The sequence below is a fragment of the Macrosteles quadrilineatus genome, unplaced genomic scaffold (genome assembly GCF_028750875.1).
Source record: "Macrosteles quadrilineatus isolate MER2022 unplaced genomic scaffold, UCM_ALF_1.0 Scaffold_4__1_contigs__length_99947679, whole genome shotgun sequence".
Lineage (NCBI taxonomy): Eukaryota > Metazoa > Arthropoda > Insecta > Hemiptera > Cicadellidae > Macrosteles > Macrosteles quadrilineatus.
This window is the reverse complement of record NW_026542597.1, coordinates 40,139,210-40,166,288: the sequence shown is the minus strand read 5'-3', so window position 1 is coordinate 40,166,288 and position 27,079 is coordinate 40,139,210. Positions and strand designations below refer to the sequence as shown.

The 27,079-nt window shown below is 38.3% G+C and overlaps 1 protein-coding gene across 1 annotated transcript in view; it reads right to left on the bottom strand.

Annotated features, from left to right (window-relative positions):
- Positions 1–27,079, bottom strand: part of LOC128991885 (GRB10-interacting GYF protein 2) — a 49,536-nt gene that overhangs the window by 2,017 nt on the left and 20,440 nt on the right. The window contains exons 6-24 of the mRNA XM_054415142.1: positions 26,059–26,273; positions 25,697–25,832; positions 25,450–25,590; positions 24,692–24,826; positions 24,178–24,402; positions 23,209–23,381; positions 22,948–23,063; positions 22,723–22,798; positions 22,284–22,463; positions 20,934–21,173; positions 18,291–18,428; positions 15,389–15,432; positions 14,629–14,776; positions 14,023–14,180; positions 13,190–13,442; positions 11,109–11,315; positions 4,128–4,275; positions 3,091–3,324; positions 2,356–2,576 (exon numbers count right to left, since the gene is read on the bottom strand). Coding sequence (XP_054271117.1) covers positions 2,356–2,576; positions 3,091–3,324; positions 4,128–4,275; positions 11,109–11,315; positions 13,190–13,442; positions 14,023–14,180; positions 14,629–14,776; positions 15,389–15,432; positions 18,291–18,428; positions 20,934–21,173; positions 22,284–22,463; positions 22,723–22,798; positions 22,948–23,063; positions 23,209–23,381; positions 24,178–24,402; positions 24,692–24,826; positions 25,450–25,590; positions 25,697–25,832; positions 26,059–26,273 — 3,188 coding nt within the window. The remainder of the gene's footprint in view (positions 1–2,355; positions 2,577–3,090; positions 3,325–4,127; positions 4,276–11,108; positions 11,316–13,189; positions 13,443–14,022; positions 14,181–14,628; positions 14,777–15,388; positions 15,433–18,290; positions 18,429–20,933; positions 21,174–22,283; positions 22,464–22,722; positions 22,799–22,947; positions 23,064–23,208; positions 23,382–24,177; positions 24,403–24,691; positions 24,827–25,449; positions 25,591–25,696; positions 25,833–26,058; positions 26,274–27,079) is intronic.

Genomic DNA, 27,079 nt, shown 5'->3' with positions numbered 1-27,079 from the left:
TGAAGTAAGGAAAACAGAGATAACACTATGTGATCTTCTGAAGGGAACTTGTAATTTGGGTTGTTTTATAAAAAAATTCAACCGCTGCAGCAAACCTGCAGACTAAGCGAATTTATATTTGTCTGGTTGGATTTCCACTGAAATATTTCCTTTAAATTGTCACATTTGTTTCCAATATAAATAACATTAATTAAGAATATCATGGGAGTTTTAAATTTACCATTTTTTTAAATTTTCTTCGTAACTATTAGGCACATAACAACGCTTCAATATACTAAAATATTTGTTTTTCAAGCTCTACTAAATAGTTTGGAAATAAATTGCAAAAAATTATGTTTTTAGGGTAAAAATGGGAAAACCAAATTTTTACCCCACAAACTCCCGTTCCCATAGTTGGATCATGATGGTTCGCAAACTGGTTCGAAGAGATGTAGGTTTACACGTTTTGTACCGATTCGTCGTATAAAACAACAAATTAACGTGTAGCAGACGCAACAAATAGTCAGCTGATCAGATACCCACAATTCTATCTAACCACACAAGTGGAAGGGGTAAGAACCCAGCCGCCAGCAACGAGTCTGTCTGTCTATCCCGTGCCTCCCTTGTAGCGTAGCTAGTCAGTAAAGTTTCGGATCGTGCAAATTAAATTCATTTTGCGGTGTTGGTCGGACAATCTTTATTTTCTTAAAATCGTTTAGCCTATATATTGAAGGGATATAATTGCAACGCGAGTGGAAAATAGAATCAGTTTTTTTGCAAAACATGTGTTAAAAGTTCGTTTTTACCGATCAACACAATCCGCCATTTGAAAATTTCACGTTCGTCACACGAGTTCAAATCGATCGTGTTTTTATCGGAAAACCGTCTAGTTACAATTCCCCATCCCTATCCCTGTATTTGTGTCAGTGTTTTTGTGGACGTCCAAAATTGAAAGTAATTTGTGTTATTTATTGTTATATATTAGAATTCAGTGAGTCGCACATGTGGTAAATTTTTCCTGTTATATTTTGTTAGTTCATGTTATATAAGCACATGTTTCCAGGATCGAGCTCAATTTGGTGATTTTTATATCCATTTATAGCGTAACAATCTGTATTATTTATTAAGCTGTGATAATCTAATAGTATTAAAGATGAATAGATGAAAATGTTTTTGTAGGGTAATTCAGAGTTACTTTATAAGATTTTTATAGTATTGGAATTTATTACAGAGTCGTTATTGGATTTCATTATTGAGTATTAAGGGATAATACATTTAAGAGTGCCACAGTCAGTATTTTATTTGGGGGAAATTAAGTAATATCAAAGGTGGGAGCAGGTAGCTGGTTCGACTAGATACGGAGGTGTTATCGGAGGTTGTGACAGTTTATAAATAGATGAACCGCCAAAGTACCAAATTAGCCATAAAATAATATGCAACATTCAAATATATACTACTACGATTAAGCACAATATTGTTTAATCAGTTGGACTGCGAGACTCGACCTTCGTTTTTAATTCGTTGGCCAACGAACAGGATTTGCTTGGTACTGGTCATCTCAAACATTAAATTAAATATCACTCTTCCATTGACACGTTCGCGATCAGTGTGTAACCGCACCGCATCTTCCCTTTTGATAAATCCATTTGACATTCTCAAACAAAAGACTTCAAATTGATTGTAGCACTCAAGGTCATTCAGTATTACATAAACATAACAAGCAATTGTCAGGTAAAATCGATTGTATAATTCATTAATACTGTACAATAAATCAAATTGTTACTCACTTTTTAGTTCTCAATAACCTTGGTAATTCATTATTAGCAATATTATTTACCTAGTGAAATAATAGTATTTGTTACCGTAAGTTTCTCACAAGAAGTCCCATACCAGTAGTAGACCTACATGTTGTTTTGTTACCGTAAGTTTCTCACAAGAAGTCCCATACCAGTACTAGACCTAAATGTAGTTTTGTTACCCTAAGTTTCTCACATCTCTTTGCAAATTGAAAAAAAGAAACAACCACAGGGGCTGTTAAGGTTTATTGTAAGGTCTATTAATATTTTCAATTTACCAACAGCTTAGAAAACTGGAATAATCTTAGTGGAGTTTTTGGGGTGATTTATGTTTTTACTTTTTAGACGGCAACAAAATTTTCATAGATTGAAATTCCCTCGTTCATATCAGCTTTAACTACTTCACAAGATGGACCATTGGGCGATGCAAGAATGAACACACATTAAGGCATTGTACTAAGAAACTGAGTGATGGATCTAAAACCATGGACACAAACCGATTTGTGATATTATGGTGTCTGTTAGTTAACAAATCACAAGAATTCGTTTCAAATAAATATATATTTACAAAACTGCAAACCTTGACTTCTTGGAAGTTATTATTGGAAGGCTGCGCCGAGGAGGGAGCGGTCTCCTGGCGCATCTCAGACTGAGAGCTGTTGTTGAGCAGCCGTCTGCGCCGGTTCATGTACTTGGAAGCAAATTGCAACGCCATGCTCGCTTCCTTCAAATAAACCTGGCAGAACTCCACGATGTCATCTTGTGACTCCAATGTCCACAAGAAGTCTATTATAGTGGGAACTGCGGGAAAATGTCTTTGTTAAAGAAATCATGGATTTTCTTTTTATAGCTTTACCGTAATCAAAAGTCCTTCAAGGCTCATAAAACATAACACTTTTTCAAACCTAATACTGTTTAAAAGTTGATTCTCTAAAGCAAAAATTAAATTACATCTTAATGTGATATCGCTGAGGCTCAGAACAAATCCCATCCCCAGGAAAGGCTGAATTAATTGTAATCTTGTTCTGAAGCTTGAGAATGTATTTTTATCTAAAATTCCGAGATCAGTCAACCCCTACTAAAAAGGTAGTTGAATCAAAGTGCATTTCATTTTTCCCTAAAAATTCTGCTTATCCCTGTGAATCAAGAAATCTTTCAGAGGCTTGGAAAAAATTAAATAGCAATAGACATTAATTATTAAGAGCTTATTTATTACTATACATTTATATATCAAATTTATATATCATCGTACTGACGGATATATGGTATTCCAACAAATAGTGGGTGATGATGACATGTTGACTTTTCAACTTACCATCACACTCCCCTTTAAGCACTTCATGTAGAGCTTGGTTGCACCACTTGTTAAACTCTTCGGCCTTGGCATCCTTAGGGATGTGTTTCTCAAACAGTTGTTTGACCACAGCCTCCTCTTTCTTGGCCTTGGTCTTGGTCTGTGGTTTGGCTTGAGGCTTGGTCTGTGGCTGGGGCTTGGCCGCAGCTTTGTTGCGATCATCGTCGAAAAACCGGGCACCAGCACCGCTCGCAGCTGAACAACAATTTGTTAGTTTTGTTCAAGAAAAGGTTCTAAGGAAGGATTTTAAATCGTAGAATAAAAGGATAGCAGCTAGCTTACCTAAGAAGAAATACAGGTAGGCTATAGAACACACAGAACACAAAGAAGACACAAAAACACACAACATTTCGTCCCCGTAGAGAAAGAGAGTTCACAAAATGGCTGTTGCCACTTCTCACTAGTTTACTCACAAAAACGATGTACAAAACATAAGCTAGCTGCTATCCCCCAATTAATTCTACAATTCTATATTATTTGTTAGCTATTCAAAACATTCTGTTAAGTTAACAAAATCAAAATAAGCACAATAAAAAAAATAAAACAAAAGGAATTACTGATAGGGATGACTGTGAACAGCTCATTCCTTAGTAAAGTCTTAAGTCTAATCTTAGCAATTTAAAATAATTTGTATAATTTCACCATAAACTCATTCACACTAGATAGAACAGAACCCTGAGAAGTTCCACAGTCGAACCCGATAAGATGAAGCTCTTTCACAACAATTCACAAGTACTGATATAACCAATTTAAGCGCTGTATGTCTGTGCAGTGAGTTGTCATTGTTGGATAAATAGTTTAACAATGTATTTATATGTATAACAAAACAATTATTTATAGGATTCAATTTCCCTTTTAATTTTCTACTCTTTCTCCAGCTAACATGTATTTTTGTTATCTCAGATTGGCCACAGTTCTGGAAGTGCCAACTTTATTAGGTTGTACTGTATGTATTGTAGGAAACCTCTACAAGTATACTGTGTTGTCAGACTACTTACAGTTGTTAGGCATCGGTCCCCCCCACACGGACGAGGTCGGCTCTGACCAAGACAGACTCTGACTGGCAGTTTGCCAGATGGAGTTAGCCTGAGGAATTGTAACCTCCTTGCTGGCGGCCATCCTTTCTGCCTTCTCCCTCTCTGATTGCTGTTGAACCAAGGATATGACATAAGACACTAGGACTAGAGATTAAGATTGTTATTAGGATAACAGGCTTTCCCATGGTTTAAGGTTCACCATGGCACAAGATATTCATTTTACAATATACTCAAAAGATTAAAATATTTTAGTCACTGACTGCATTTAAACCCAGTGTTTGGGAGAAGATAGCCCAGGGACTTCTAATGACATTCTCTGCCTAACTCAGACCATTCCTGGTTACAATGCTTTTGATGACAATGAAATATTCTAATTAGTATTTTTATGTATAGTGTAAGGGATTAGTGTTACTTATTCCAGGGTGGACTCTTCCCCATTTAGGTAAGCCTGCTATCCTCTTAAGTCATATATACAGGGTGGAAGAAAAGTCTCTTTACACAATAATGCAGTATGTAGGACACTGTTGTTATAAACTTGACTGATCAGCAAATATTAGTACATGAGTGGTGAGGGAACAGTAGGGGGAGAGAATGAAGCCTTATTCTCCCTTCCCCTACCACCGCTTCGGCCCTAGAACACTAATTAAATTATCTTTTTTGTAAAGGGACTTTTCAGCCACCCTGTACTAGATGGAGTTGCTCAGGAGGACACAATGGCTTCCTTGCTGGTGGCTATCCCATCTAAATTATGTTTGAAGTTTCTAACGATGAAAACAAAATTACTTAAAATGCCCTTTTTGTTCTGAGTTTGTACTTGGTCTGTGTAAATGATTCCACTTTATCAGACTGATTACATAACAGGACTCGCCTTTGGCTCGCTGGGGGCTCCGCCCCCAGGCCCCCTAGCTGTTAGTCGTCATTAGTATACAGCTAATCCAGCTAGCTGTTAGTCGTCGTTAGTAGATTAGAGTTAAGTTGTAACAAAGCAAGAAGTGAAACCGTCAATATTAAGTTATATAAGTTAACTTCGAGCTCGACCTTAAGGAACACCTCACAAAAAAATCATTTTTAAAGTTGCGGTAAGAGAGTATGTTAGTTAAGTATTTAAACAACTGAGTTGTTGGTCGAGCGAAGTACAAATATAAGAAGAGTAGGGTTCGTTATAGTGAAAATCGACATTAAAGTAATAACGATTTCATGAATATATAAGAGGAGATTGATAAGTTAATAAGTTGATAATAGTTAAGTATTATATGAAGTAAATAGATTGTAGTAGATCGGAGGCCAGGAAACGTCGGAACCCTATTTGCAATTATTTAAAAATGTACAAGTTAGTAAACTTCTGTATAAGATAAGTACATTGATGTTGATTGATAAGTTAATAAGTTGATAATAGTAAAGTGTTATATGAAGTAAATAGACTGTAGTAGATATTCATGTATATATTTATGAAAATAGATTAAGTAATGTTTGTTTCCCTGTCGGTTAGCCATAAACTTTTTGGCATATCCAGTTCCGCCACGAGGAGGCCAGGAAACGTCGGAACCATATTTGCAATTATTTAAAAAATATACAAGTTAGTAAACTTTTGTTTAAGATAAGTAGATTGATGTAGATTGAAAAGTTAATAAGTTGATAATAGTAAAGTATTATATGAAGTAAATAGATTATAGTAGATATTCATGTATATATTTATTAAAATAGATGTATATATTTATTAAAATAGATGAAGTAGTGTTTGTTTCCCTGTCGGTTAGCCATCAACTTTATGGCATATCCAGTTCCGCCACGAGGAGGCCAGGAAACGTCGGAACCATATTTACAAATATTTACAAATGGAAAAGTTAGTAAACTTTACTAACTACTCAAAGGAAATATATACAAAAACTAAACTAACTACTAAAAAAAGAAAAAATATACAACAACGGGGACTTTTGACAAGTCAGGCCCGCTATCGTATTGTCAAACTAGAATACTAAACACACAAAACAACGACTTATTTCTAAAAAAAAAATAACTAAAAGGAAATATGTACAACAACGGGGACTTTTGGTAAGGCAGGCCCCCTATGTACAACTGCCGGTGTTGTCAAGTCACGACGGGGAGTTTTGATGAAGCAGATCCCCTAGCCTACTGCTGGTGTCAAGTCCGGTTTAGAGAAGGAGATCGCCATACACGATGTTCTTTGCGTATGCGATTCCATCTCGGACACGTTCGGGATGGACGAGAACGACAATATGGTCGGGATGTCTGACCCTACTGAGCAAGACGTACAGTTGCCCGTGCGTGAAGCAATCGGTCCGTAAATCAACACCGACTGAATCTATTGTCTGACCTTGGCTTTTGTGTCCGGTCATGCAATAGGCCAACATCAGTGGGAACTGACGTCGACGAACACGTAACGGCGAACCCTCGACAAACGCGAACGTAAACGTAATTTGGGGAATTCCGATAGGTTGCGTCTGTCCGGGAAGTCTCACTGTAATCAGCCGGTTGGTGATGCCGATTACGATGACTTTAGTGCCGTTGACGAGTCCTTCAGCGATGTTGAGATTCCTCATAATAAGGCAAACAGAGCCGATCTTCAGCCGCAGAACATGGTCTGGTACGCCCTTGCCAGTAGCCGTGTTCAGGAGTTGTACGTCGACATCCAGGCCATCGTCGTTTTCTCTGTCCACTGTGTCGGCGCTCCTCAGCTCGTACAGATGACCGTCAAGGGAGTTCAAGATGTGGTCGTTGATCTCCTTGACGTTCACTATCAGAGTCGAGAGGATTGCGCGTCGCGAACACAGATCAGAGTCGAGTAGGACGTTCGCAGGAAAGACGGAATCGACCAAATCAGTCAAAGACGTCACTTGTCTAATTCCGAGCAACGGAATTAGACTTTGTTCGTTCCGTCCCTCCAAGAAAGTTGTCGAACTAACAGTACCGTTGCCTACCCCGAGAAGGAAATCTGAATAGGCCGTGGAACTACTAGTTCGGTGAGCTGTGGTCAGGGCAAAGATTTTGAAGTGCTGCCAGAGATGGGAGGCCCGAAGTGAAACGCAAACAATATCAGATGGCGTTCGAGCGTTCACGACGACGGGTGCGATCTGGCGGAAGTCACCACAGCAGAGGAAGATTTTACCACCGAATAGCTCACTGGAACGCATGAGGTCTCGCAGGGATCTGTCGAGAACCTCGAAAACGAACCGATGTGCCATCGGTGCCTCATCGAAGACAATAAGCCTTGCGGCTCTGATGAGCTCTGCTCGCTGGGAGCCGTTGGTAATGTTCCAAAAGTCGGTGCCGTCACCGAAGTCGAGCGGCAACCGGAACATGCTGTGAGCTGTAGTCCCACCAGGCATGTTACCCGCGGCGATTCCAGAGCTGGCGACTGCCAGTGCAACCTGACGACAACCTCTCACGTATGCGAGAATGACACGAATAAGAGTGGTCTTTCCGTAGCCACCCGGACCGTCAAGGAAAATGATTTTCGACGACGTTCCGCTGGCTGGGGCATTGAGAACGGAGGTAACGTACTCAAATACACGGTGTTGGTCTTCAGAGAGCTTTGGCACCCACTCCTCCACAAACGCTCTCTGTTGATTTTCGCCGTGTAAGAGCAGTTCTCTGCCCAACTCCGTCGTGTCATCGTGTACATCGGGGAGGCCGTGATCTGCGACGCAAGAGCCCTGCCGACGGAGACTACGATCAATCTCGATGAGACTTAGCTTGTAGACCAGTTCAACATCGAGAGGATTACGCTCTATGTGGTCCTCGCAGATAGAATCACGGAAAGCATCCCACAGGAGAGCTGCAGGAGCCCCCATGTTGCAGAGGATCACAAAGAAAGAACGAAGTCTCGGGCCAGTCATGAAAGTGGCGGCCTCGCGCAGTGCGTAGTGGTACTCCTGTTCGTCTTGCACCAAGCCAAGATGCCGCGCGACCCCTTGAAAAGTGCGGCAGTTGGGTCCACCGCGGGACAGGAGGTCGGCATAACCACGGCAAGATACAGTCATAAGCAGGATACGCAGGTAGTACTGTTCTGTCCTGCTCGGAGAGACCCAAAACAGTCTGCACACCTTCTCCCCACGCTGTCGGGCAGTGATATAATGGACGCCGTCTGGGTGCTCGTATATCTCCGCAGTTTTTGGGCGCTTGACATGAACCACAAACTTTTCATAGAAACCCTGATATGTCACGTCGTCAAACAGTGAAATACGAGGCCGGTCAAAGTAGATGGTGAGTTTGGAGCTGTTCCTAGCGGCTGCCTCTGCCAGTTGGCCAGGTCTAAACAGGACGGACTGCTTGCCTTCCAGATGGACGGGAAGACATTCAACAGCCGGCTCAGATTCTGATACTGGAAAGTTTAATAAGCGCCAGCACGCGTCACTGGCACCCACCATTCTCTTCGTCACGTAATGCTGCACCTCATCATCTTGCTTACTGAAGGGAGTAACTGTGACGTTCTGGAGAGATCCTCCCTTCATAAGATATTTGAAGAGGTACTTAATCACGCGGCGAGTAGACGCCAGCTCCAAATTGATGTGGGCCTCGTATTTCAACATCAGTGCGGGATTATAAGGCACAACCCAACCGTCATGTACGATAATGTTCTTATTGCGTGATACAATTGTCCCCTGATTGGTGTAATCACGTCGGTACTGGACGAATCCCCTCTCGTCGACGTGGGTGGTTTCACAGCAGGGCTTGGGGAAGAATTTGGTGCAGTAACCCTTTGCAGAGTCCCAACAGAGGAAGTCAGTCCTGTGATCATTACCACATGGACCGTGAATCATGTGTTTTAGGACCAACTTCCTCAGTCGGCCTCCGGCCTCTTCTTCCGAGGGAATATCCGCGCGGATGATGGAGTCAATTTCGGACGCCTGAACTGGTCCGTCGCCGTCAATCTTGAAAACAATGTGGGCGTGAGGAAGACCCCTCATTTGCATCTCGATGACGTAGACGATGTAGACAGACCGTCCGAACATTGATCCGCTGCGTAGGTCTCGGAGAAGTTCCAGGAGTTTAAGTCTGAAAACTCTGCAAGCAGTGCTAGGGTCACTGCGACTTCCTCCACGAGGGCAAGCTTTCTTGTTCTCTTCCCAAGTGGCGTTATACGTGAACGTCAAAAAGAAAGTGGGGGAACCTAGTCGCGATACGATTGCCATGGCGTCCTCATATTTGACCTTCATGTACCTGGGCCCCCCGGTGAACGAACTTGGGAGGTAGACTTTTCCTGCCTGCACCCCACCCTCGCCTTGGACGGTTTCATCACGAGCGATGTCGTTCAAGACCTGCTGTGCATTCCGAATCTCGTCAACCGGCCCCACCCGCAAGGCACTATCGGTGTTTTTCAGCTGCGTGAACTTAATATAACGCAGTTTCTCCTCCTCGTACCTCGCGAACATCTCAACCTGCCAAGCTTGTGAGAGACGGCCTAGGTGAGAGAAGCGAGGTTCCGAAAGTAGGAGGCACCGCGAGTACTTAAATTGAGTCAGCTTAGCACCCTTGTTGTCAAGACGACCAACGTGCCATCCCACAGTGCCTTGCGGGTAGAGTAGGGGATATTGGAAAGGTTCCATCAGGGGGTGTAAAAGATCTATAAATGTAGGTCTGTCAGAACCGGATTTCCATATTGTCAGTCTCCGGGGCTCAGTGTCGTTCTCGTCATTGCTGAGCACGGCGTGCACTTCAACGCCTGTCTGCCGATCGCCGAGAACAGGGCCATCGGTAGACCTGCTTGTTATCTCAAATGCCAAGTGAGCATTTACAGAAGGCTCGTTGCTCAATCGACGGTAATGCTCAATGTAAGGATTTTCCCTTGACAGGAAATCGGCAATACCATCGATGATCTCGGCATCAAGCGATCTACCCATCGCAATGTTACGGCGCTCTTCGCCATCGTCAATATACAGGCGGGACCGATTCACAAACTGAACGTTCCCAGAACGAGTGGTGAACTTTTGTCCTGGGGCGTCCAGATTTTAGACCTGGTGGTACATTCTTCCCTCGATCTTGAAAAAAGAAAGACCACTGGGATGACGATACCCGCCTGACACTTCGAGCGCGCAGAAAGCAAACATATCGTTGTATGCACGGGCTCTTTCCAGGAAGAGACGGTCAGAATAAAAGCGTAATTCCTGTTCCTGGATATACTTTCAAATCTTTGCTAGCTCTTACCGTTTTCGAGCTACATCCGGTTGAAAAAAAAGTGTTTTTTCGTTTTCAGAGGTCCGCCATTTTGGATTTTGGGGGGGGGGTTAAAATTTGAAAATGGGACTTTTGCAAATTCCACCGGTATTGTAAGACCTCACACTACAATACTACGCAAATTTGAAGTCTCTACCACGTTTCTAAGTGGTTCAGATGAGCTTGCCAAAGTCGGCAATTTTCAATGCTATTTCCCATAAGAATAACATGGGGGGGAAACCCTTAATTTCGGGGGGGTTAAAATTTAAAAATGGCACTTTTTGGAATTTTCCCGGGGGTTTGGGCACTAGACCTACAAAACACCGAAAATTTCAAGTCTCTAGCTCATCTAGAAGTGGTCTAGAATTTGTATCCCCCAGTGAGTTACATATGCGGCTGTATATAATTTAGATTCTTGATTCCTTTAGAGGGCAAATTGAAAAAACAGATTGATATCTGATCTGTTTACAAAAAGTACGTCATTATTTTGAGGGGGTTGTCTATCTTTAATGGGGGGTCTTCTTACAAAAGTATAAGTTATATTTCTAAGCTTAAAGTTCTATTTTATTAAAAATTCTTGATAACCTGTTTAAATTTCATTATAAGTGTTTGTAAAACGTTGTTTAAGGACATTAGTTTTTAATAGAAAATTTCTGCAATAATCTCTTAACCAAAATGATGGTTCAGTGAGGCTCAGGAGGATGTCCTACAACAGCCCCAGTAGGCTCATCACCCAATGAAATGTCACGATCATGTCCCGTCACATACCTTGGCCAATCTCTCCTGCTCCTCTGCCTGTATCTCCGCCAGACTCTTGACCCGTGGCGGGGCAGAGTTGGGGACGTCCGCCCACTTGAGGCTGCCCAGCAGTCCGGAGGCGCTCTTGGAGTTCTTCAGCTGCTGTTGTTGCAAAGCTTGTTGTTGTTTCTCCAAAGCTCTCTTCTCCTTCTCCTGTTGTTCCTTCAGCTGTTGTTGCTGTAACCAAAGCTACTCGTTGAGCCGTCTGAACTCGACTAAACTATTTGTGTGTTGTAAACTTTGAACAAGGGAAATAGTTTTAGTTGTGCAACTAGTAAGCAAAGTGTCACTTTCTTTAATCAAGAGAAAAATATTGACACACGGCTTGGTCGTGTATAAATTTTATCGAGTTTAAAAAAGGGCACTTTGAACGTGAGTTGGACATATTTTATCTACATAATTTTGGTATGTCGCAACTAAAAAATAATTATAGACTCAAACAAATGTACTTACAACATTGAGGTTAGAACTTTTGTAGCTGGGCTGCAATATTGTAGCAATGGGATTAACAATATATTTGGTAACATTCAGCAAATGAAAAATACTCTTCATTTACAAACTGTTAACAATCTCATTAATTAATAATTGCTTTATATTTAATGCCATTTTAAATGTAATAAATTAATATAACTGCATACTGCCCTTTTTCTTTATTATTTTGTTATTATTAAATAAAAAAAACTGAACCAAAATTCTAATTTTGTTCAGTTGTCAATGGAGTGAACAAAGATAGTGAGCAAGTAAAATTGTTAACTTTACTCGTTCCTACTCCGATTGACAACTGGACAAAATCAAATTGCCAGAAAAGAGAACATATAAAAAAAAGGTAACAATCTTGAGAAATCGGCTATTTTATTTTTCAAACTTAAGTTGTAAAATGTCACTTTCTATGACAACTGTAAACAAATCATACATTTCATACAGTATACAGGGTGTCATAGACCACCCGGCCGGCTTCTATAGCTCCAATATGAAAGCAAATAGAAACCTAACTACAACTGGAACACCCTATTTTGACCCCAAGGAATTCAGCTAAATTATTTTTAAATACACCTTGTATACTCAATTTCACATTCATTGAGCAGGATGGGAGAGGAAGATAGATGTGAATATTAACGATGCTGGAAACATTATGTTCATTGTCATGTAGGTTGACTATCCTCAGACCCTCATGATGAGGATAAAGTAATGTTTACTTACGAGACATGTTTGTTTTTTAAGTAAGTACCGTTTTTAAACTTCTCCGTTCCAGCGCTGCGATTGGCATTTTGGACATTTGCACTGTATATATGCATCTATTGGCAAGCCCTAGCCGGAAATTCGACAACAATCGGCCGTGTTTACATCCGGTATCGAGCATTCAAAATGGTGCCGCCAATTAAGACTGCCGCCGACTGTGAAGTGGGCGCTTTAATTAGATTTTTAAGTGCTAAAGGTGTGAAAGCCATTGAAATTTATCGACAGATTAGTGAGGTGTATGGCGAGAACATTTATGAGTGACGGAATGGTACGCAAGTGGGTAAGGGCATCTAAAGACGGCCCCACCAACGTCCATTATGAGCAACGCACTGGGTACTGGGGACAGTGACGCACTGCAACGGAGAAATTTAAAAACGGTACTTACTTAAAAAACATGCCTCGTATTTTGTTGATTTTACATTATGAGTACTTTTGAGATACATTTTGATTTAGATTTTATAATTTATATTTTCATTTTATGTAGCCACAATTTTATCCTGATTGTAACATTTGTATATGTACATTTACATTTATATAGTCCCAAAAACGACCAAACGAAGTAGTGTGTCATTGGTCCTGATTTTTCTAGGACGCTGAAGCTGAAGCTTTGGTATCGCTGAAGCTGCGGTTATTTTACTCATTAACGTATCAATATACATTTGCTGTTCATTGTTCAGTAAAGTTTAATCTATACAATGAAATAGTTTCTATATGTCTCTAGTTGGTTCGTTCGTATATGACTGCTTAATCAACTAAAACAACAACAAACCACAACTAACCTATCCAATCTAATCAAATCAGATGAATCTTACCAATCGGAAGGAATTTTCTTGGAGGATAAGTTTTTCAAGGAGGGAGTTGGGAGGGATGCGGAGAACACAACCGTTAGACAGTAGTACCTGTTTGCGCTCCGTCTTTTGTATATCCACGAGACTAGGCCCTGTGGCGTCTGGAGGGGTCCAAGGTGCAGGGGTGGGTGTTACCTTGGCAGCCCTAACTTGTGCCTGCTGTTGCTCCTGCATCCGCTTCAACGCTTCATTCTGTCGCTTGGCCATTTGCTCCTGTCTGCAAGATACAATTTTTATTACCTAATGCTTAATTTAATGTAATCCCTAGGGATGTACAGCTGGATCGAAATGCGTAGTAATGTTGGGTTTGAAGATCGGCTATGGCACAACTATAACGTGGATTGGAAGGCTCCGCAGATTTTTTGTAGCTAGGCTAGTAAAAGTGAATAGTTAAGCTCTTTTAAGAGCAAGGAAAAAACAACCCATTGGCCATTGACAGTGCAGATATTCTATGACTAGGCTTATATTGCCTGGTTAGCCATATGATAATAGGACTCACCTTCAAATATGAAAGTTACTGGTTCAAACCCGCATCTGTCATTGGACTACTAATTACGATACTTTCTAACAAACGGTTGTCATTAGACAATGTAAGACCAGGGTTTGGACCATCCACATAGTAAAAACATAAAAAAAGAAATGTTAGAGAAAAACTGCAAAATGAAATAAATAACAAAGATTCTCCCTTGGATTGGAAACAAACTAACTACCATAACGAAGGTAATCATTTCTTCTCATAGCTTAAATCTAAAATTTGCCATCACATTCTGAAGTCACTAAGAAAAATTAAAACCTACTTCTTTTTCTCCTCTTCTTGTCTCTTGCGCTCTTCTTCTGCCTTTCTCTTCTCTTCTTCCTGCTTTCTCTTTTCTTCTTCTTTTCTACGCTTTTCTTCTTCTTTCCTCTTCTTTTCTTCTTCTTTTTTTAACCTATCTTGTTCTTTCTTAGCTGCCGCCTGAAAAACATAAACCAAATTTGAAAAAGTGGGTTTATATAACTGCCACATAGCTATGTAAATAATGATTAGAATAGCAGCTTCCACCCTGTTGGACGTTGCTCTGCCCATGCTTTGCAGTGGGGAGACAACACAGAGAAGATGGTGTGGTACTTGATTGCTTTGTGTCCATGTCATAAGAAATGATTCTCTACAAATGAGTTTTTCACAAATGGATTTTTAGTTGGAACACATAAGGCTCCCCACTCCATCCAAACTAAATGGTTGTTGTGTCACTTAATCATTCAAAACATTTGTGTCAAGATTGAAAATCAGACACAAATCATCCTACATACATACACAGGGTAGTTACCCAAAATGTCGTGATGATCAGATAAACGGTTTGGTAGCGCATAAAGGACAGACAGACATGGAATTATATATATATGTATGTGTGAAGCCTCATTACCTCTTTTTTCATTTTCTCTTCTGCTTCCAGTGCCCTCTTTCTTTCTCTCTCCTCCTCTTCTTGTCGCTGCCTTTCCATTTCTTCTTCTTCTTTAATCCTCCTCAGTCGCTCACGCTCTTCCTCCTTTAACCGGAGCTCTTCTTGTTTCCTAAAATAGGATAGTATTATTTCTGCAGTTTTGATTGTTGTTACAAGTGACAAAAAACTTTGAGTCCCAGCATCACGTAAAGAAAAGGCTAAGTAAATAAAGATGATATGGTTATTTATACATAATAACCTAACAACCTAAGAAAGTGTATAGGAAACTTATCAATATTTATGTCTGTCTGTGTGTATATTAGTGACACCCAAGATGGCAGTAACTCTAAGAAAACTAATGTAGCCTAAAGTATTTGCGTTCCAAAATCTTTCTCTCTAGACAAACCTTTTATGTTCCTATCAATTGGTTTCTTTATAGCTTTTACTTTTGCTACAGCACAAATATCTATTGAGGGCAGAGAATAAAAAGGACGATATAGGATGGAAGTGTACTTAAAATTATAGACATCAAGCACAATACATTTAATTTTGCAGTTGAATTGACACATTTTTTGGACACATTTTTCGAATCAAGGCTCCATCAAAATAACAAAGAACTCAAAAAAAATAAATAAACCCTAAAAATATAGTAATTTAAACAATATTTCACAAGCTAATAATATTAATGAGTAGGAGATAAGAAAATAGGATAGTCACTTGCCACAACAAACAATAAACTAACCTCAATTCCTCTTTTTTCTTTTCTTCCACTCTCCGTTGTTCTTCCTACAACAGAAAAAAGCAGTGGTTAATTTTCAGCAATACCATTTTAGCAAATTCCCCATACAGGGAATAAGCTATTACCGTTGGTCTAATGGTAAGACCTAGACCTAGGACCGATTTACTTTTTCGTTTTGAGGTTTCCAGAGGTCAAAAACAACCTCCGTTCAGATTCATATATATACAGGGTGAGTTTCTACTAAGCGTGTTAATTTTTACCAGTTATTCTACTCACTAAAAGGAACAAAAAATGACAAACAAAAATTTTCCAATCCCACTCGTTAGGCTGCAATGGCCGATTATGTGAATTTTTAAAATTACCTGTAGTAGCTTCACTAAAAGAGCATAGAAATTAAGCCAATACACGTACAGCATAATAACTTATACTAATGTAAAGAGCATTAAATTTCCTACAAAACCATTGCAACATCCTTGACATACAACCATATTTTCACCGTTGTATGTCTCACATAACATAAATAAAGAAATTTTTAAATTATTTCTTTACAACTTCAAAGTGTTACAACTATTTACACTAATGTGATATTTTTGTCAAATTACGTAAAAAACTTTCGCATTTCATGCCCTTTAAAATGATGTAACCCATAAGGTTATTGCTGTATTAAAAGTTCGAATAAATAGGTCAATACTGCGTCAAGGTCTGAGTTTTTGGAATCAAAACATTGAACCAAATGTAAAACAGTATCTGTTAATTTCTTAGCTATCTTTAACTCAGCTTAAATCTGATCAGCTGTTAAACTTTGTTTACAGAACCAGCTGATTTTAATTGTTGGCTTGTTAACACTCAAATTATTAACTTCCCAAAAACTCTGACCTTGACGCAGTTTTGACCTAATTTTTCGGACTTTTAATACAGCAATAACCTTATGCGTTACATAATTTTAAAGGGCATGAAATACAAAAGTTTTTTTACGTAATTTGACAAAACATCACATTAGTGTTATTAGTTGTAACACCACTTTGAAGTTGTAAAGAAGTAATTTACAAACTTCTTCATTTATGATATGTGAGACATACAATGGTGAAAATATGGTTGTATGTCAAGGATGTTGCAATGGTTTTGTAGGAAATTTAACGCTCTTTTCATTAGTATATGTTATTATGCTGTACGTGTATTGGCTTAATTTATATGCTCTTTTAGTGAAGCTACTACAGGAAATTTTAAAAATTCACATAATCGGCCATTGCAGCCTAACGGGTGGGGTTGGAAAATTTTTGTTTGGCATTTTTTGTTCCTTTTTAGTGAGTAGAATATCTGGTAAAAATTAACACGCTTAGTAGAAACTCATCCTGTATATGTATATACAAACGTTAGCGTGATAATTAAAGCAAAAATGATCCTATTTTGATGAAATTTGGTACAAACGTGTAAACCTACGTTTATTCGAACGAGTTCACCAAATAGAATGATCGAACTAAGGCATCCGGGGTTTATGGGGGTTTTATGAAGTATAAATTAATTTTCCCATTTTTGACACTAAAAACACTAAAGTTTCACAATTTCTTTCCAAACCATTATATAAAGCTAAAAAAATAAATCATTTTGTATATTGAAGCCTAATGTATGCCTAAAGGTTACGGAGATAATTCAGAAAAATTTTAAATTAAAAATTCCCATGTTGAATAAAAAAACTGTTATAGTTTGTTTGTTTATGGATATATTTTAAACTAATTTGGCAATTTTTTTTATTTCATTCTAAGCTATCAACATTTTAATAAAAAACACTTCAATACCTTCCCTGTAGCAGCAAACCTAAGTACTCACTAAAATTAATGTAATTTAAATAGAAAATAAATCTGACAACTTAAAGGGAATATTTCAGTAGAAATCCAGCCCGGTAAATGGAAATTCGCTTAGTCAACAGGTTTGCTGCGGTGGGGGTATTCATTTTCAATACCGTTAATTTGAGGAGGACAATTACCACTTGGGGTATCAGTGGCTACAGCATTTTTAAAATTTTAAAAGCGATTCCAAAAACAATAAATTGATAGGGCAAATTAAGATACAAAAATGTATAGGATCAACAATCATGTACCTTAATTTGTAACATGTTCACCTCTTTATTAGGGGTTATTCTTTACTCCCCCCAGACCCCTCGGTCACCCCTAATGAAAAAGTTGGATGGGCTTAAAGATTCAACAAACTAATGCCCCAAGCCATGCTTGGGCTTGGGTTTTAAAGTTTACTAGAGGTCTTCCAGTGGTCGAAAACTCAACCAAAAATATGTAATGTAGAGACTACTCTATTTCCACCCCAAGCTGTAAATGAAACATGTGATTGGAATTTCTTCCATTTGTTTTGATTTTCTGTTTATATTTCGTTGTTATTTCGTCACTAGCATAGCAATCCTATTGGGCCCATGTTAATTTGTTCAAATTTTTAATTCATTTTTTGTGCTTATTTTTGAGCCTATTTTAATTTAGGAAAGGGATTCTGCATTTCTGCAGGAAAACATCTTATCTCTCTTTCAGTATGCTTAGTCCCTGTGATGCACAAGAGCTGAGAAAAAAGGTTTTAAAGAAACACGCTTGCCTATTAATATATAGATAACAACCGTAAAGCTATCACAAAATTTACATTTGTACTCAAAAGTGAATATGGGAGTTTAAAAGGAAAATCCATATTGAATGGGCTAATAATCATAAAAACATTATACAATTTTTGGGAGATAAATTTAAATGGTATCAATCATAGTTTAAAAAAATTTCAGTCAATATCTGGACAATTTGAAAATTTAGTTATCCGAGCAAACTAAATCCGTAATTGTTTTTGGTAATTGACTCTGTATCGTAAATCATATTAATATTCTTTTACAAATAACAATGCTTTTATATCCACTTACTAAGATATCTTTCTCAGTTTTTATTCCTTTGGAGATAGGGTCAGCCCACAGACTCTGCGGAGGGTTGGCAGTGGCGGGGGCATGACCAGGAGGCACGGACCAGCTAGGGAATGCGGGGGCACCCCACACTGACTCCATCTACGGAACACACTGAGATCACCACTAGCAGACGACGTAACATAACAAACAGTTGATCAGTTAATATGTGTATATACAAAATAACTAAGTATGCTAAATTAGTATTAATAAGTTTGATCTTGTTTTGGGTAAGAGTCGGCTTACCTGGTTTGTGTGTGTGTGTTTATTCATGTGTTACATTTGACAAGTTCCCCCAATGTTAAGGTTAGCCTGCTCTTAATTTTCTAAACAAAGTCAAAGCTATTATGGCCTAGAGCTTTCTAACAAGCTATTAAGATGGTAAGTTAGTTTTGTTAGCATTAATAGTTACAATCACTTTTAAGGCGTTTATGTTTACCTGGACTCTTCAAAAACTCTATTTATAAATTAATAATAATTCTTACATAATTCCCAGGTACTAGTTAATACAAAATTTTAAAAATAGTCCCACAATGTCCAATAAATTTTCACTGTTTTTCATTCAATTATTTTATTTATGAAATTAACAGAGATAGGCTAAGTAAAAACGGTAAAAGCATTTTGAAGTTGCATAACAATGGTGCAAGAAGAACACAATCAAAATTAAGTATCTGTCTTATCAAATAGTCAAAGTAGAAAAAAGATAGAATACAATCATTACGAAAAACTAGGAGTCTGCGGCTCACTTCCCCGAGAAGTCACTTCGGGCCTAGCTGAGCTTTTAACTTTGTGATTGCAGATATCATCTATAAGGATGTAGGGTCAAAAATTGAAGATTTTGTCGCAATTGCTGGTGATGTTCAGTTATGTCCCAACCAGAGAACCAATGATATCACAGAAGACGTTCATGATTTCACAGTGTCTGTAAAATATGTTCTTGATTTTGTTGTCACTGCGGAAGATGTTTATGATTTCACACAATATGGGGGAGATCAAGAACAATATGGCCTAATGTAAAACCTTATTGCAGTATTACAATTTCAAAAGCAACCCACTTTGGCACAACCCAGCCAGGGCTTGAGTAATTCACCAGACTCACATTTTTTACCCGTAAAAAACTCAGGCCCGCACCCCGCAGACCCCTACTACAACAGCCCTTTACATATATTTTAGTAATTAAGAAACTCATCTTTTATATTTTTTTTATATTTTATTTGTAGCCTGGTATTCCTAAACTATGCATTGCCAGCTTCAAAAATTGCTAAAAATTATAATAACCAAACCTTACCAGCCAACTTTGGCCATAATGCAACAGTGCTGAGCTATTGGTCCTAGTGCGAGACATTTGATTTTGAGAATTGTGACAAAGCTTGTATTTCAAAAGTTTAAATGACCATGTTCATAAGGTCCCTTGTAAACTTGTATTAGCTTATTGTTAGATTTTTTGCAGATGAGATATTATCTTTATATTATTAAGACAGTTGAACTAAAAAGAGTTAATGAATCAACTGGTAAAAACGTTAAGATGTTTTTGTTGTACATCAAACTTAAACTTGCTCAAACTTGTCCATGTATTCTACAGTATAGTAATATTTTTGTTTGATTTTGAATGCTAATGAAATGATGCTGGAATAATTCACACTTAGGCCTGTGGTCAACTAGAGCCAACATTTCACAAGCTAATATCACTAATACTACTGAAATTAAATCAGGAAAAAGTGAAACTAGAAGAATTATAGGATTTGTCAAATTCAAATTGTGAATCAGGCAAAATCGGAAGTACAGAAAATGGTACGGAAAGTAAAATGGTAGTAAAAGAAAATGGTAAAGGATTAAATTTGCTACACATTCTAAAACAAGGGAAATTTCCTTTTATTTAAGACCTTTTCACTTTCATTAATAAAACACTTTACATTTTATCACTTTATTATTTATTAGCATATATTCACAGTACAAATTGAACTATCAGGAATGTCAAAGGTTCATTGTGGAGGACCCCTCACAAACTAGGCACAATGATTTAAAATGAGTTTTAAAAATGTCATATTCTATTAGAGATGAAACTTTTGTTCTATTTGCGTCAAATGAGCCTCGCTCTTAACGTCATTAGTTCAAGTGTGCATCATATGAGAATTGTTCTTCATGTCTTCAATTCAACTTAAACTATACCATATTAACAACACTCTCAATAAAAGCATGCTAAATGACACGTTAAAATTACAAAACATTCGTAGAATCTAACGTTTTACAACTTCACTTTGACCCGCAATTACATCACTTAAACGGCTGAGCCTGCCCTTGGATTTCCAGTAAGAGATTTTTAATGGGACAAAAATTAGCTTAAGAAAATAAAATAAAATAGTACTTTAGAGGGTTTTAACATTCACGCTAGGTTATATTTTAGCTTGTAAGGTACGTTTTTCACTTATAAAAATATAAGGTACGTTTTCACTTATAAAAATATAGTTATTAAAATTTAAACATTTAAAGTTGTCAAACCATGAAAATTGTTGAGGTTGGTAGGGATTAGGTCTCACTACGATTACTGTTAGGCCCCTCAACTCAGTCTAATTGTACTATTCTGCATGCATTACTCCTGGCTCGTACCACGGGCGGTGCTTGTGGCTGGGTGGGGGGTGGGGGCACTGCTGCGGCTTGTCTCTGACGGAAGGAGTTGAGGAACTCGTGGAAGCTTTGTTGATTATCTGGTGTCGTCTGCGGTGTGGCAGGGGGAGCAGCAGTCCTGGTGGGGCCATGCAGTCCTATCTGAGACATGATCTGCTGTAGCGGGTCCAGTGTTGGCTCAGCTGGGGTAGACAAGACCGGCACCGCTCCTGCTCCCAACCTCTGCAACAAAACCACTTTGTCAGAGGATTTGTTTTACTTACTCTCAATTTTTTAAAATTTATTTCCAAATGATACAAATTAACAAAAGTCATACAATTTAGCTACAAAAGCCATTTATGGCACTGACTGGGTGTTGTTGCATGTGTGGCAGCATCATGCCTCCTTGTAGCGGCTCCAGATCAATTACTATAATTTTTTTATTATTATAATTATAAATGTATCTTGAAATGTTCTTTACAGAAATCTATCTAATCTAATCTAGCTGGCAGTACATTAAATCCTTTGCCATTTTAAATTTTAACGAATGTCGTTCAATGAATAATATTTTATTTACTATTAAAGACAGCCTACAACAAAAAACACATAGCAGTTTTAGTGGAATAGAGAACATGTTAAACAATTTAGGTGGGATTCCTTAAGCAGTTAATTAAGAATAAAACAATTTAATTGCCCCCAAATTCTTATCCATAAAGAAATATAGTTCCAAGTTTCACCTCAAGTACAAAACTCCATTAGAGTAAAACCACTTTCAACTGAGCTCTGTTAAACTAAAACCCAGGTTAACTGAAACCACGATGAAAAATACAAATTGATTGGAAAATTAGTTAGGTAATGGTCATTGTCTGTCGTGACTCAGACAGTTAGCCTGGTTTGGCCAACAGAAAGTATGGAGCGGAAGACGGCAGTCGTCTCTCTAAGCGGTATAGAGACAAATTCAGAAAGCAAATAACAATTATTTTAAGATGTAGACACTGTCAACAATTGTCCAATGTTAAGATGAATTTAATTAAAACAACGTAAAAACTACTATAGAAGATCTTTTTGAACCAAAAGAACCTTCAAAATCACACCATTGATGAGATGCACAGTAAGCTTTGGTTGATGTGTACGGACTCTCAAGTTAACCCCTCACAGCCGGGACACTTGAGTTAGCCCCTCACTCAATACATCTACAAAATGCACTCTTTAACTCCGTTACTCAGAGTTTTACTGCACATACAAATCAAACCCACAACAAAATTCTATCATTAACAGAGTTAATGTCTCTAGACGATTAAATCTGCAAACTTATATCTATCGTGGACCCATTTCATTGAGACAGTGACTGACCTGCTGCTGCAGTTGTTGCTGTTGCTGTTGTTGCTGAGCAGCCAACACTTGCAGCATGGCAATCACGTTGCTGTTGGTCGTCGGGTTAGCAGCACTGACTGGGTGTTGTTGCATGTGTGGCAGCATCATGCCTCCTTGTAGCGGCTCCAGACCTGCCAGACTCGTCTGCTGTGCCAACACCTATCAACAACCACTCTGTGTAACAGCTGATTTATCTGTGTTGAAACAACAGCTGATTCAAAGTTTAATTTATGTACAGGCTATACAAATTTTATATTAGCAGTATAGCATTGTAAAAATTTATTACTATTATAACTTACACAATATTGTGTCTACCATTCTTAAAACATTTTATCTGCACCTTAAAAAGAGCTTTTTGGTTCCTGCTTCCACCATGGAATTTTCATATCCTTAAATAGTAAATTTCTCATTTTCTCACCTGACGCTGCTCCAGATCACTTAGTTTGTTGAACTGTTCCGACTGCCTTAGTCTGGCAAAGATAGCGGCTTGTTGTCTGCAACAAAAGAAGAATTGTTATATTCCAATGGGCAAATAAAGCCGAGTTGTGACTTTGAATACATTTTAAGATATAAAGAGATGTTTAGAACAGCAACATCAGTATAATGTTGTATAATATTACTTCAGTAAGTCATTTAATGTTACCTTTGGTGCAGCATTTGCTGATGTATCTGGTACTGCAGCAGCATCGCATCGTCCAGAGCCGGGGCGGGAGGAGCGGCAGGCAGTGTCTGAGGTATCAATGGGTGTGGTTGGTTCTTCTGCAAAAATTAAAAAAAAATTAATCTTTTCAAAAGTTTATCTTAAATAATTCCAAGTGGTGATAAAATTTGTTAACATTCAAGGTGTGTGCCAGAGTAAAAGCACACAAAAAGAGCGCTCCAACAGTATTCCCGTGATTCTTACCTTGATGGGAGGTAATGTGTGATAGTCTACTTCAAAAGGTTTGTCTGGCTTCCAGAACTTCTTCATCTCACTGATCGGCAAGAATATTTCATCGCAAGTTCTTCGGACAAGTAAACTAGACGAGAAATACCCCAGGACATACCAATCAGCCATCTCAGTAGGGAGGAAATTCCCTAGAACATTAAAAATATGAGGTTAGAAACTGCTAGGATTAGAAGTTTAGCTCAAACATATATAAGAACTTGTAAATAAATCCATACAAAATAAATATCTCAAAAGTAATACTGTGCTAGGCAGTCGGAAGCACTAGGATTCTAGCAACTAATAGAAAGTAGTATTTTACTTCTTCATCTTGACCGGATTCTTACAATATCCAAATGATTTTCAAAATAAAATATTCAAAAGGTAATGCATTGAAACAGAAATAACTATGCAACACCTTCACATAGATTAAGATTTTTGAAAAAAAAAACCAATGTATATGGGTATAAAATGTTACAATGCTCTTCCAACAAAACTAAAGGACTATACAAGGACTACAAAATTTAAAAATAATCTAAAAATGTACTTTTTAACCAATCCCCTGTACTCAAAGAATGAATACTTCCTCCTACATAATATATTAGAATAAGAACTTTTTCAATAGTGATTATATCTTGTACTTTTTAAGGATTAAGCGTTATGATTTTGATCCAATGTAATGACGCCATTCGTGCACATGTTTACAAAGTATGAATAAAGTTGATTTCATTTCATTTCAATGTAAGAATATTTTATATCAATAATTTTGATTAACATTAATATTTCAATAGTTTTACTCTAGAAGACCTACATATTATTAGATACAACAAGAAGATATTAGCATATCCAGTGTGATCAGCCCCCCTTCCACCTCGATCTCTAAGGGGCACAACACTTTTTGAAGTAGCCACTTTGGTCTGTCTCATGGGGATTTTTTGGACAAGTTACCTTGTATCTCGCCTTGAGGGTCCTGATACACCCAGCTGATGTCTTTGTTGGAGTTGGGTAGTGGCGACTGTGTGCTGGCGTGATGGTGGGAGGGTGATGTGTTGGAGGGGGAGGGGATAGCCTCTCCATCCTCCTCCATCAGTCGAGAGACAAACACGTCCGCATCGTTCAGTAACCTCTGCTCCATCTCGTCTTCGTGATTTGGTTTCTGAGGTGGTTTCGGTTCTGAAAGCAAACATTAGTGTAATTATGCGACAGTGGGATAGTTGGAATTAGCCGGATCACTAAAATGAGAGAGTTTATGGATGCTGAACTTACTACACCATAGCTCTTTCAACTGTCAAGAACCACAAATTTGAACCATTAAGCACTAAAACAAATCCTGTGCTCGTAATGCAAACATGCAATGCATGAGACTTTAATTTTAAAGTAATGTAATGCTCTGCAGTTATTATAGTGCAGGTTTTCATTACAAGTCTAGAAATTTACTGTACAATAACTACAAAATATTTACCTTCAACCGGTTTGGGAGGTACATAGTTTGTGAAGGCCGAGTGTTGCTCCAGAGGCGATGTGGCAGGTTTTCTCACGGGTTGCTCTCTCTGTGGTTTGCTTTCACCGGAAGAGAGGGAAGGATGGCTATTTACACCTGAAAAAAGCTCAACTATCAAAACTCACCCAAACTACCTTGAAATTTACTTATGAAAAGAGCAAAACAACCAAGATACATCAAAATTAATAAAAGGTTAAATACCTGTAGTACTTGTCCGTGATCCTGTGTTTTAGGTCAGCGACCCAGGTTTCGAACCTAAAGGTTCATTTTCAAGCTGATACCACATGGTTAAACTCCTTCTAAACACATAAATCCTCTTCATAACTGTGAAGAGTCGTTGAAGACACGAACACGAACACGAAAACACAAACATTTAACAAAATTGGCCAACTGGTACGGTAGCGCGCGTGGTGTACACCACACAGTATTATTTTAATTGGCCAATTTTGTTAAATGTTTGTGTTTTCGTGTTCGTGTTCGTGTCTTCAACGACTCTTCACAGTTATGAAGAGGATTTATGTGTTTAGAAGGAGTTTAACCATGGTATCAGCTTGAAAATGAACCTTTAGGTTCGAAACCTGGGTCGCTGACCTAAAACACAGGATCACGGACAAGTACTACAGGTATTTAACCTTTTATTAGTAAATTACGTGATTCAGAGGCTTAACATGTTAAACATCCAAATTACTTTTGAAACAAGAATATTTGTTTATACTCACCAGAAAAGGAAGCAGAGGTACTAAGTGGGTGAGGCAGTGGATTCACTGCCTGAACAGGAGGTCGTCGCTCACTGTTCAGATTGGTGGCACTTTGGGAGAGTCTTAGAGGAGCTGCTTTAGTACTAACAGTGTCAGCAGCACCTGTACATAACACAACATTACATAATGTAACTGTCATGAAAATATTGTAAAATAATCTCATACCCATCCTAAAATAAGAGAAAAACTACTGCTAAAAGTTGAATACCTTGGTCTTGTGAAGGGGATGTTCCATTTGTGATGTTGGGGGGTTCTTTCTTTGTCTGCGATGTTGGCCTGGGTTGGGAAGTGTTGGTCTTGCTTTGCTCTGATTTTGTCCTTCCTCTTTGCTGGTTAGTGGCCCCCTGAAATACATGTGAACCATTAAATAGTGAAATACAACTTGATATGTTCCAATGACCAATACTGAGAGATTTATCCAAAAAAATTATTTTACTTTTACCATTTGGAGGATTAAAGATGGCGCTTCTAAAACTGGAAAGTTTGCATAATCCTCAAAACGTGCACATAACTTGCAATCAGCAGTTCATCAACAAAACCAGACAAGTCAATAAAATTTACTCTACTTACTTCTTCCTCGTCCGAACAAACTGGTCCACCATGAAACGCTCCGGAGGCATCAAAACTGCCCCCACTTTCACTTGGATTTTCCATCGCCCACTCGGGCAGGTTGGACTCCTCTTCCCAGTGTTTGCGAGGTGGAGGGTGTGAGTTGTTTGTCTCCTCCCAAGGGCGTGATCTGTCCCAGCCTTCACCCTCTCTCCAGCTGTTACTGTTACCTCTCCCTACAACCAACGTAATGCAAAACTATTTACAACTTGCCAATGGCATAATGAGAATACTTTCAACCAAATAACTCACAATTCATGTTATTGTACAAAGTTACCCTGTGAATTATAAGATCTGGGAAACCATAAAAAATACAATTTTTTTTAAATACCTACTTAGACCAAAGTCTAGCTAATCTGAATTGTGATCGGACTTGGTTTGGATTCACAAATTGTTTGAACTAGCCGGTAATTCTGTAAAATTGCATAAAAAATCAAGGCAATGTATTTTTATGACTGTAAATGGCCATATATATATTGTTTCTGCATTTACAAACAACACCGTTTTGGCCTCCCAAAATATTGTGATTGTCAGTCATGAACACGACCAACATCATGATATTTCTCAACATCACAGAAATATCCCTGATTTACTGTGATTGTGATAACACCCATGTTATTATCTCCTGCCATCCCTAACTTCTTGCTACACGTAGAACTTAATATAGAACCAAAAGAACAAAGTTAATGAATGAACCAGCCTTTTGGGCTATTGGTGAAATTTCTAATTTCTAGTTCAAAAATTCATACACAAATTATGGACTTTTTCCCGATCATTGAAATTTAAAAGTTTTTCAAGTAGTTTACAATTTTAAGTTTTCTTAGGCAAGGACACACCTGCTGGGACAATCTACTTAAGATAAAGAATGTTCAGTGACTTGCAGTTGGTTGGTATTTGTACATTATTTAAAAAAGCAGATTTGATAAGTGGTTCTGTAAAAGCTAAATGCATAGAAAAAACTTTTTTTAGGAGTTCCTCCTGC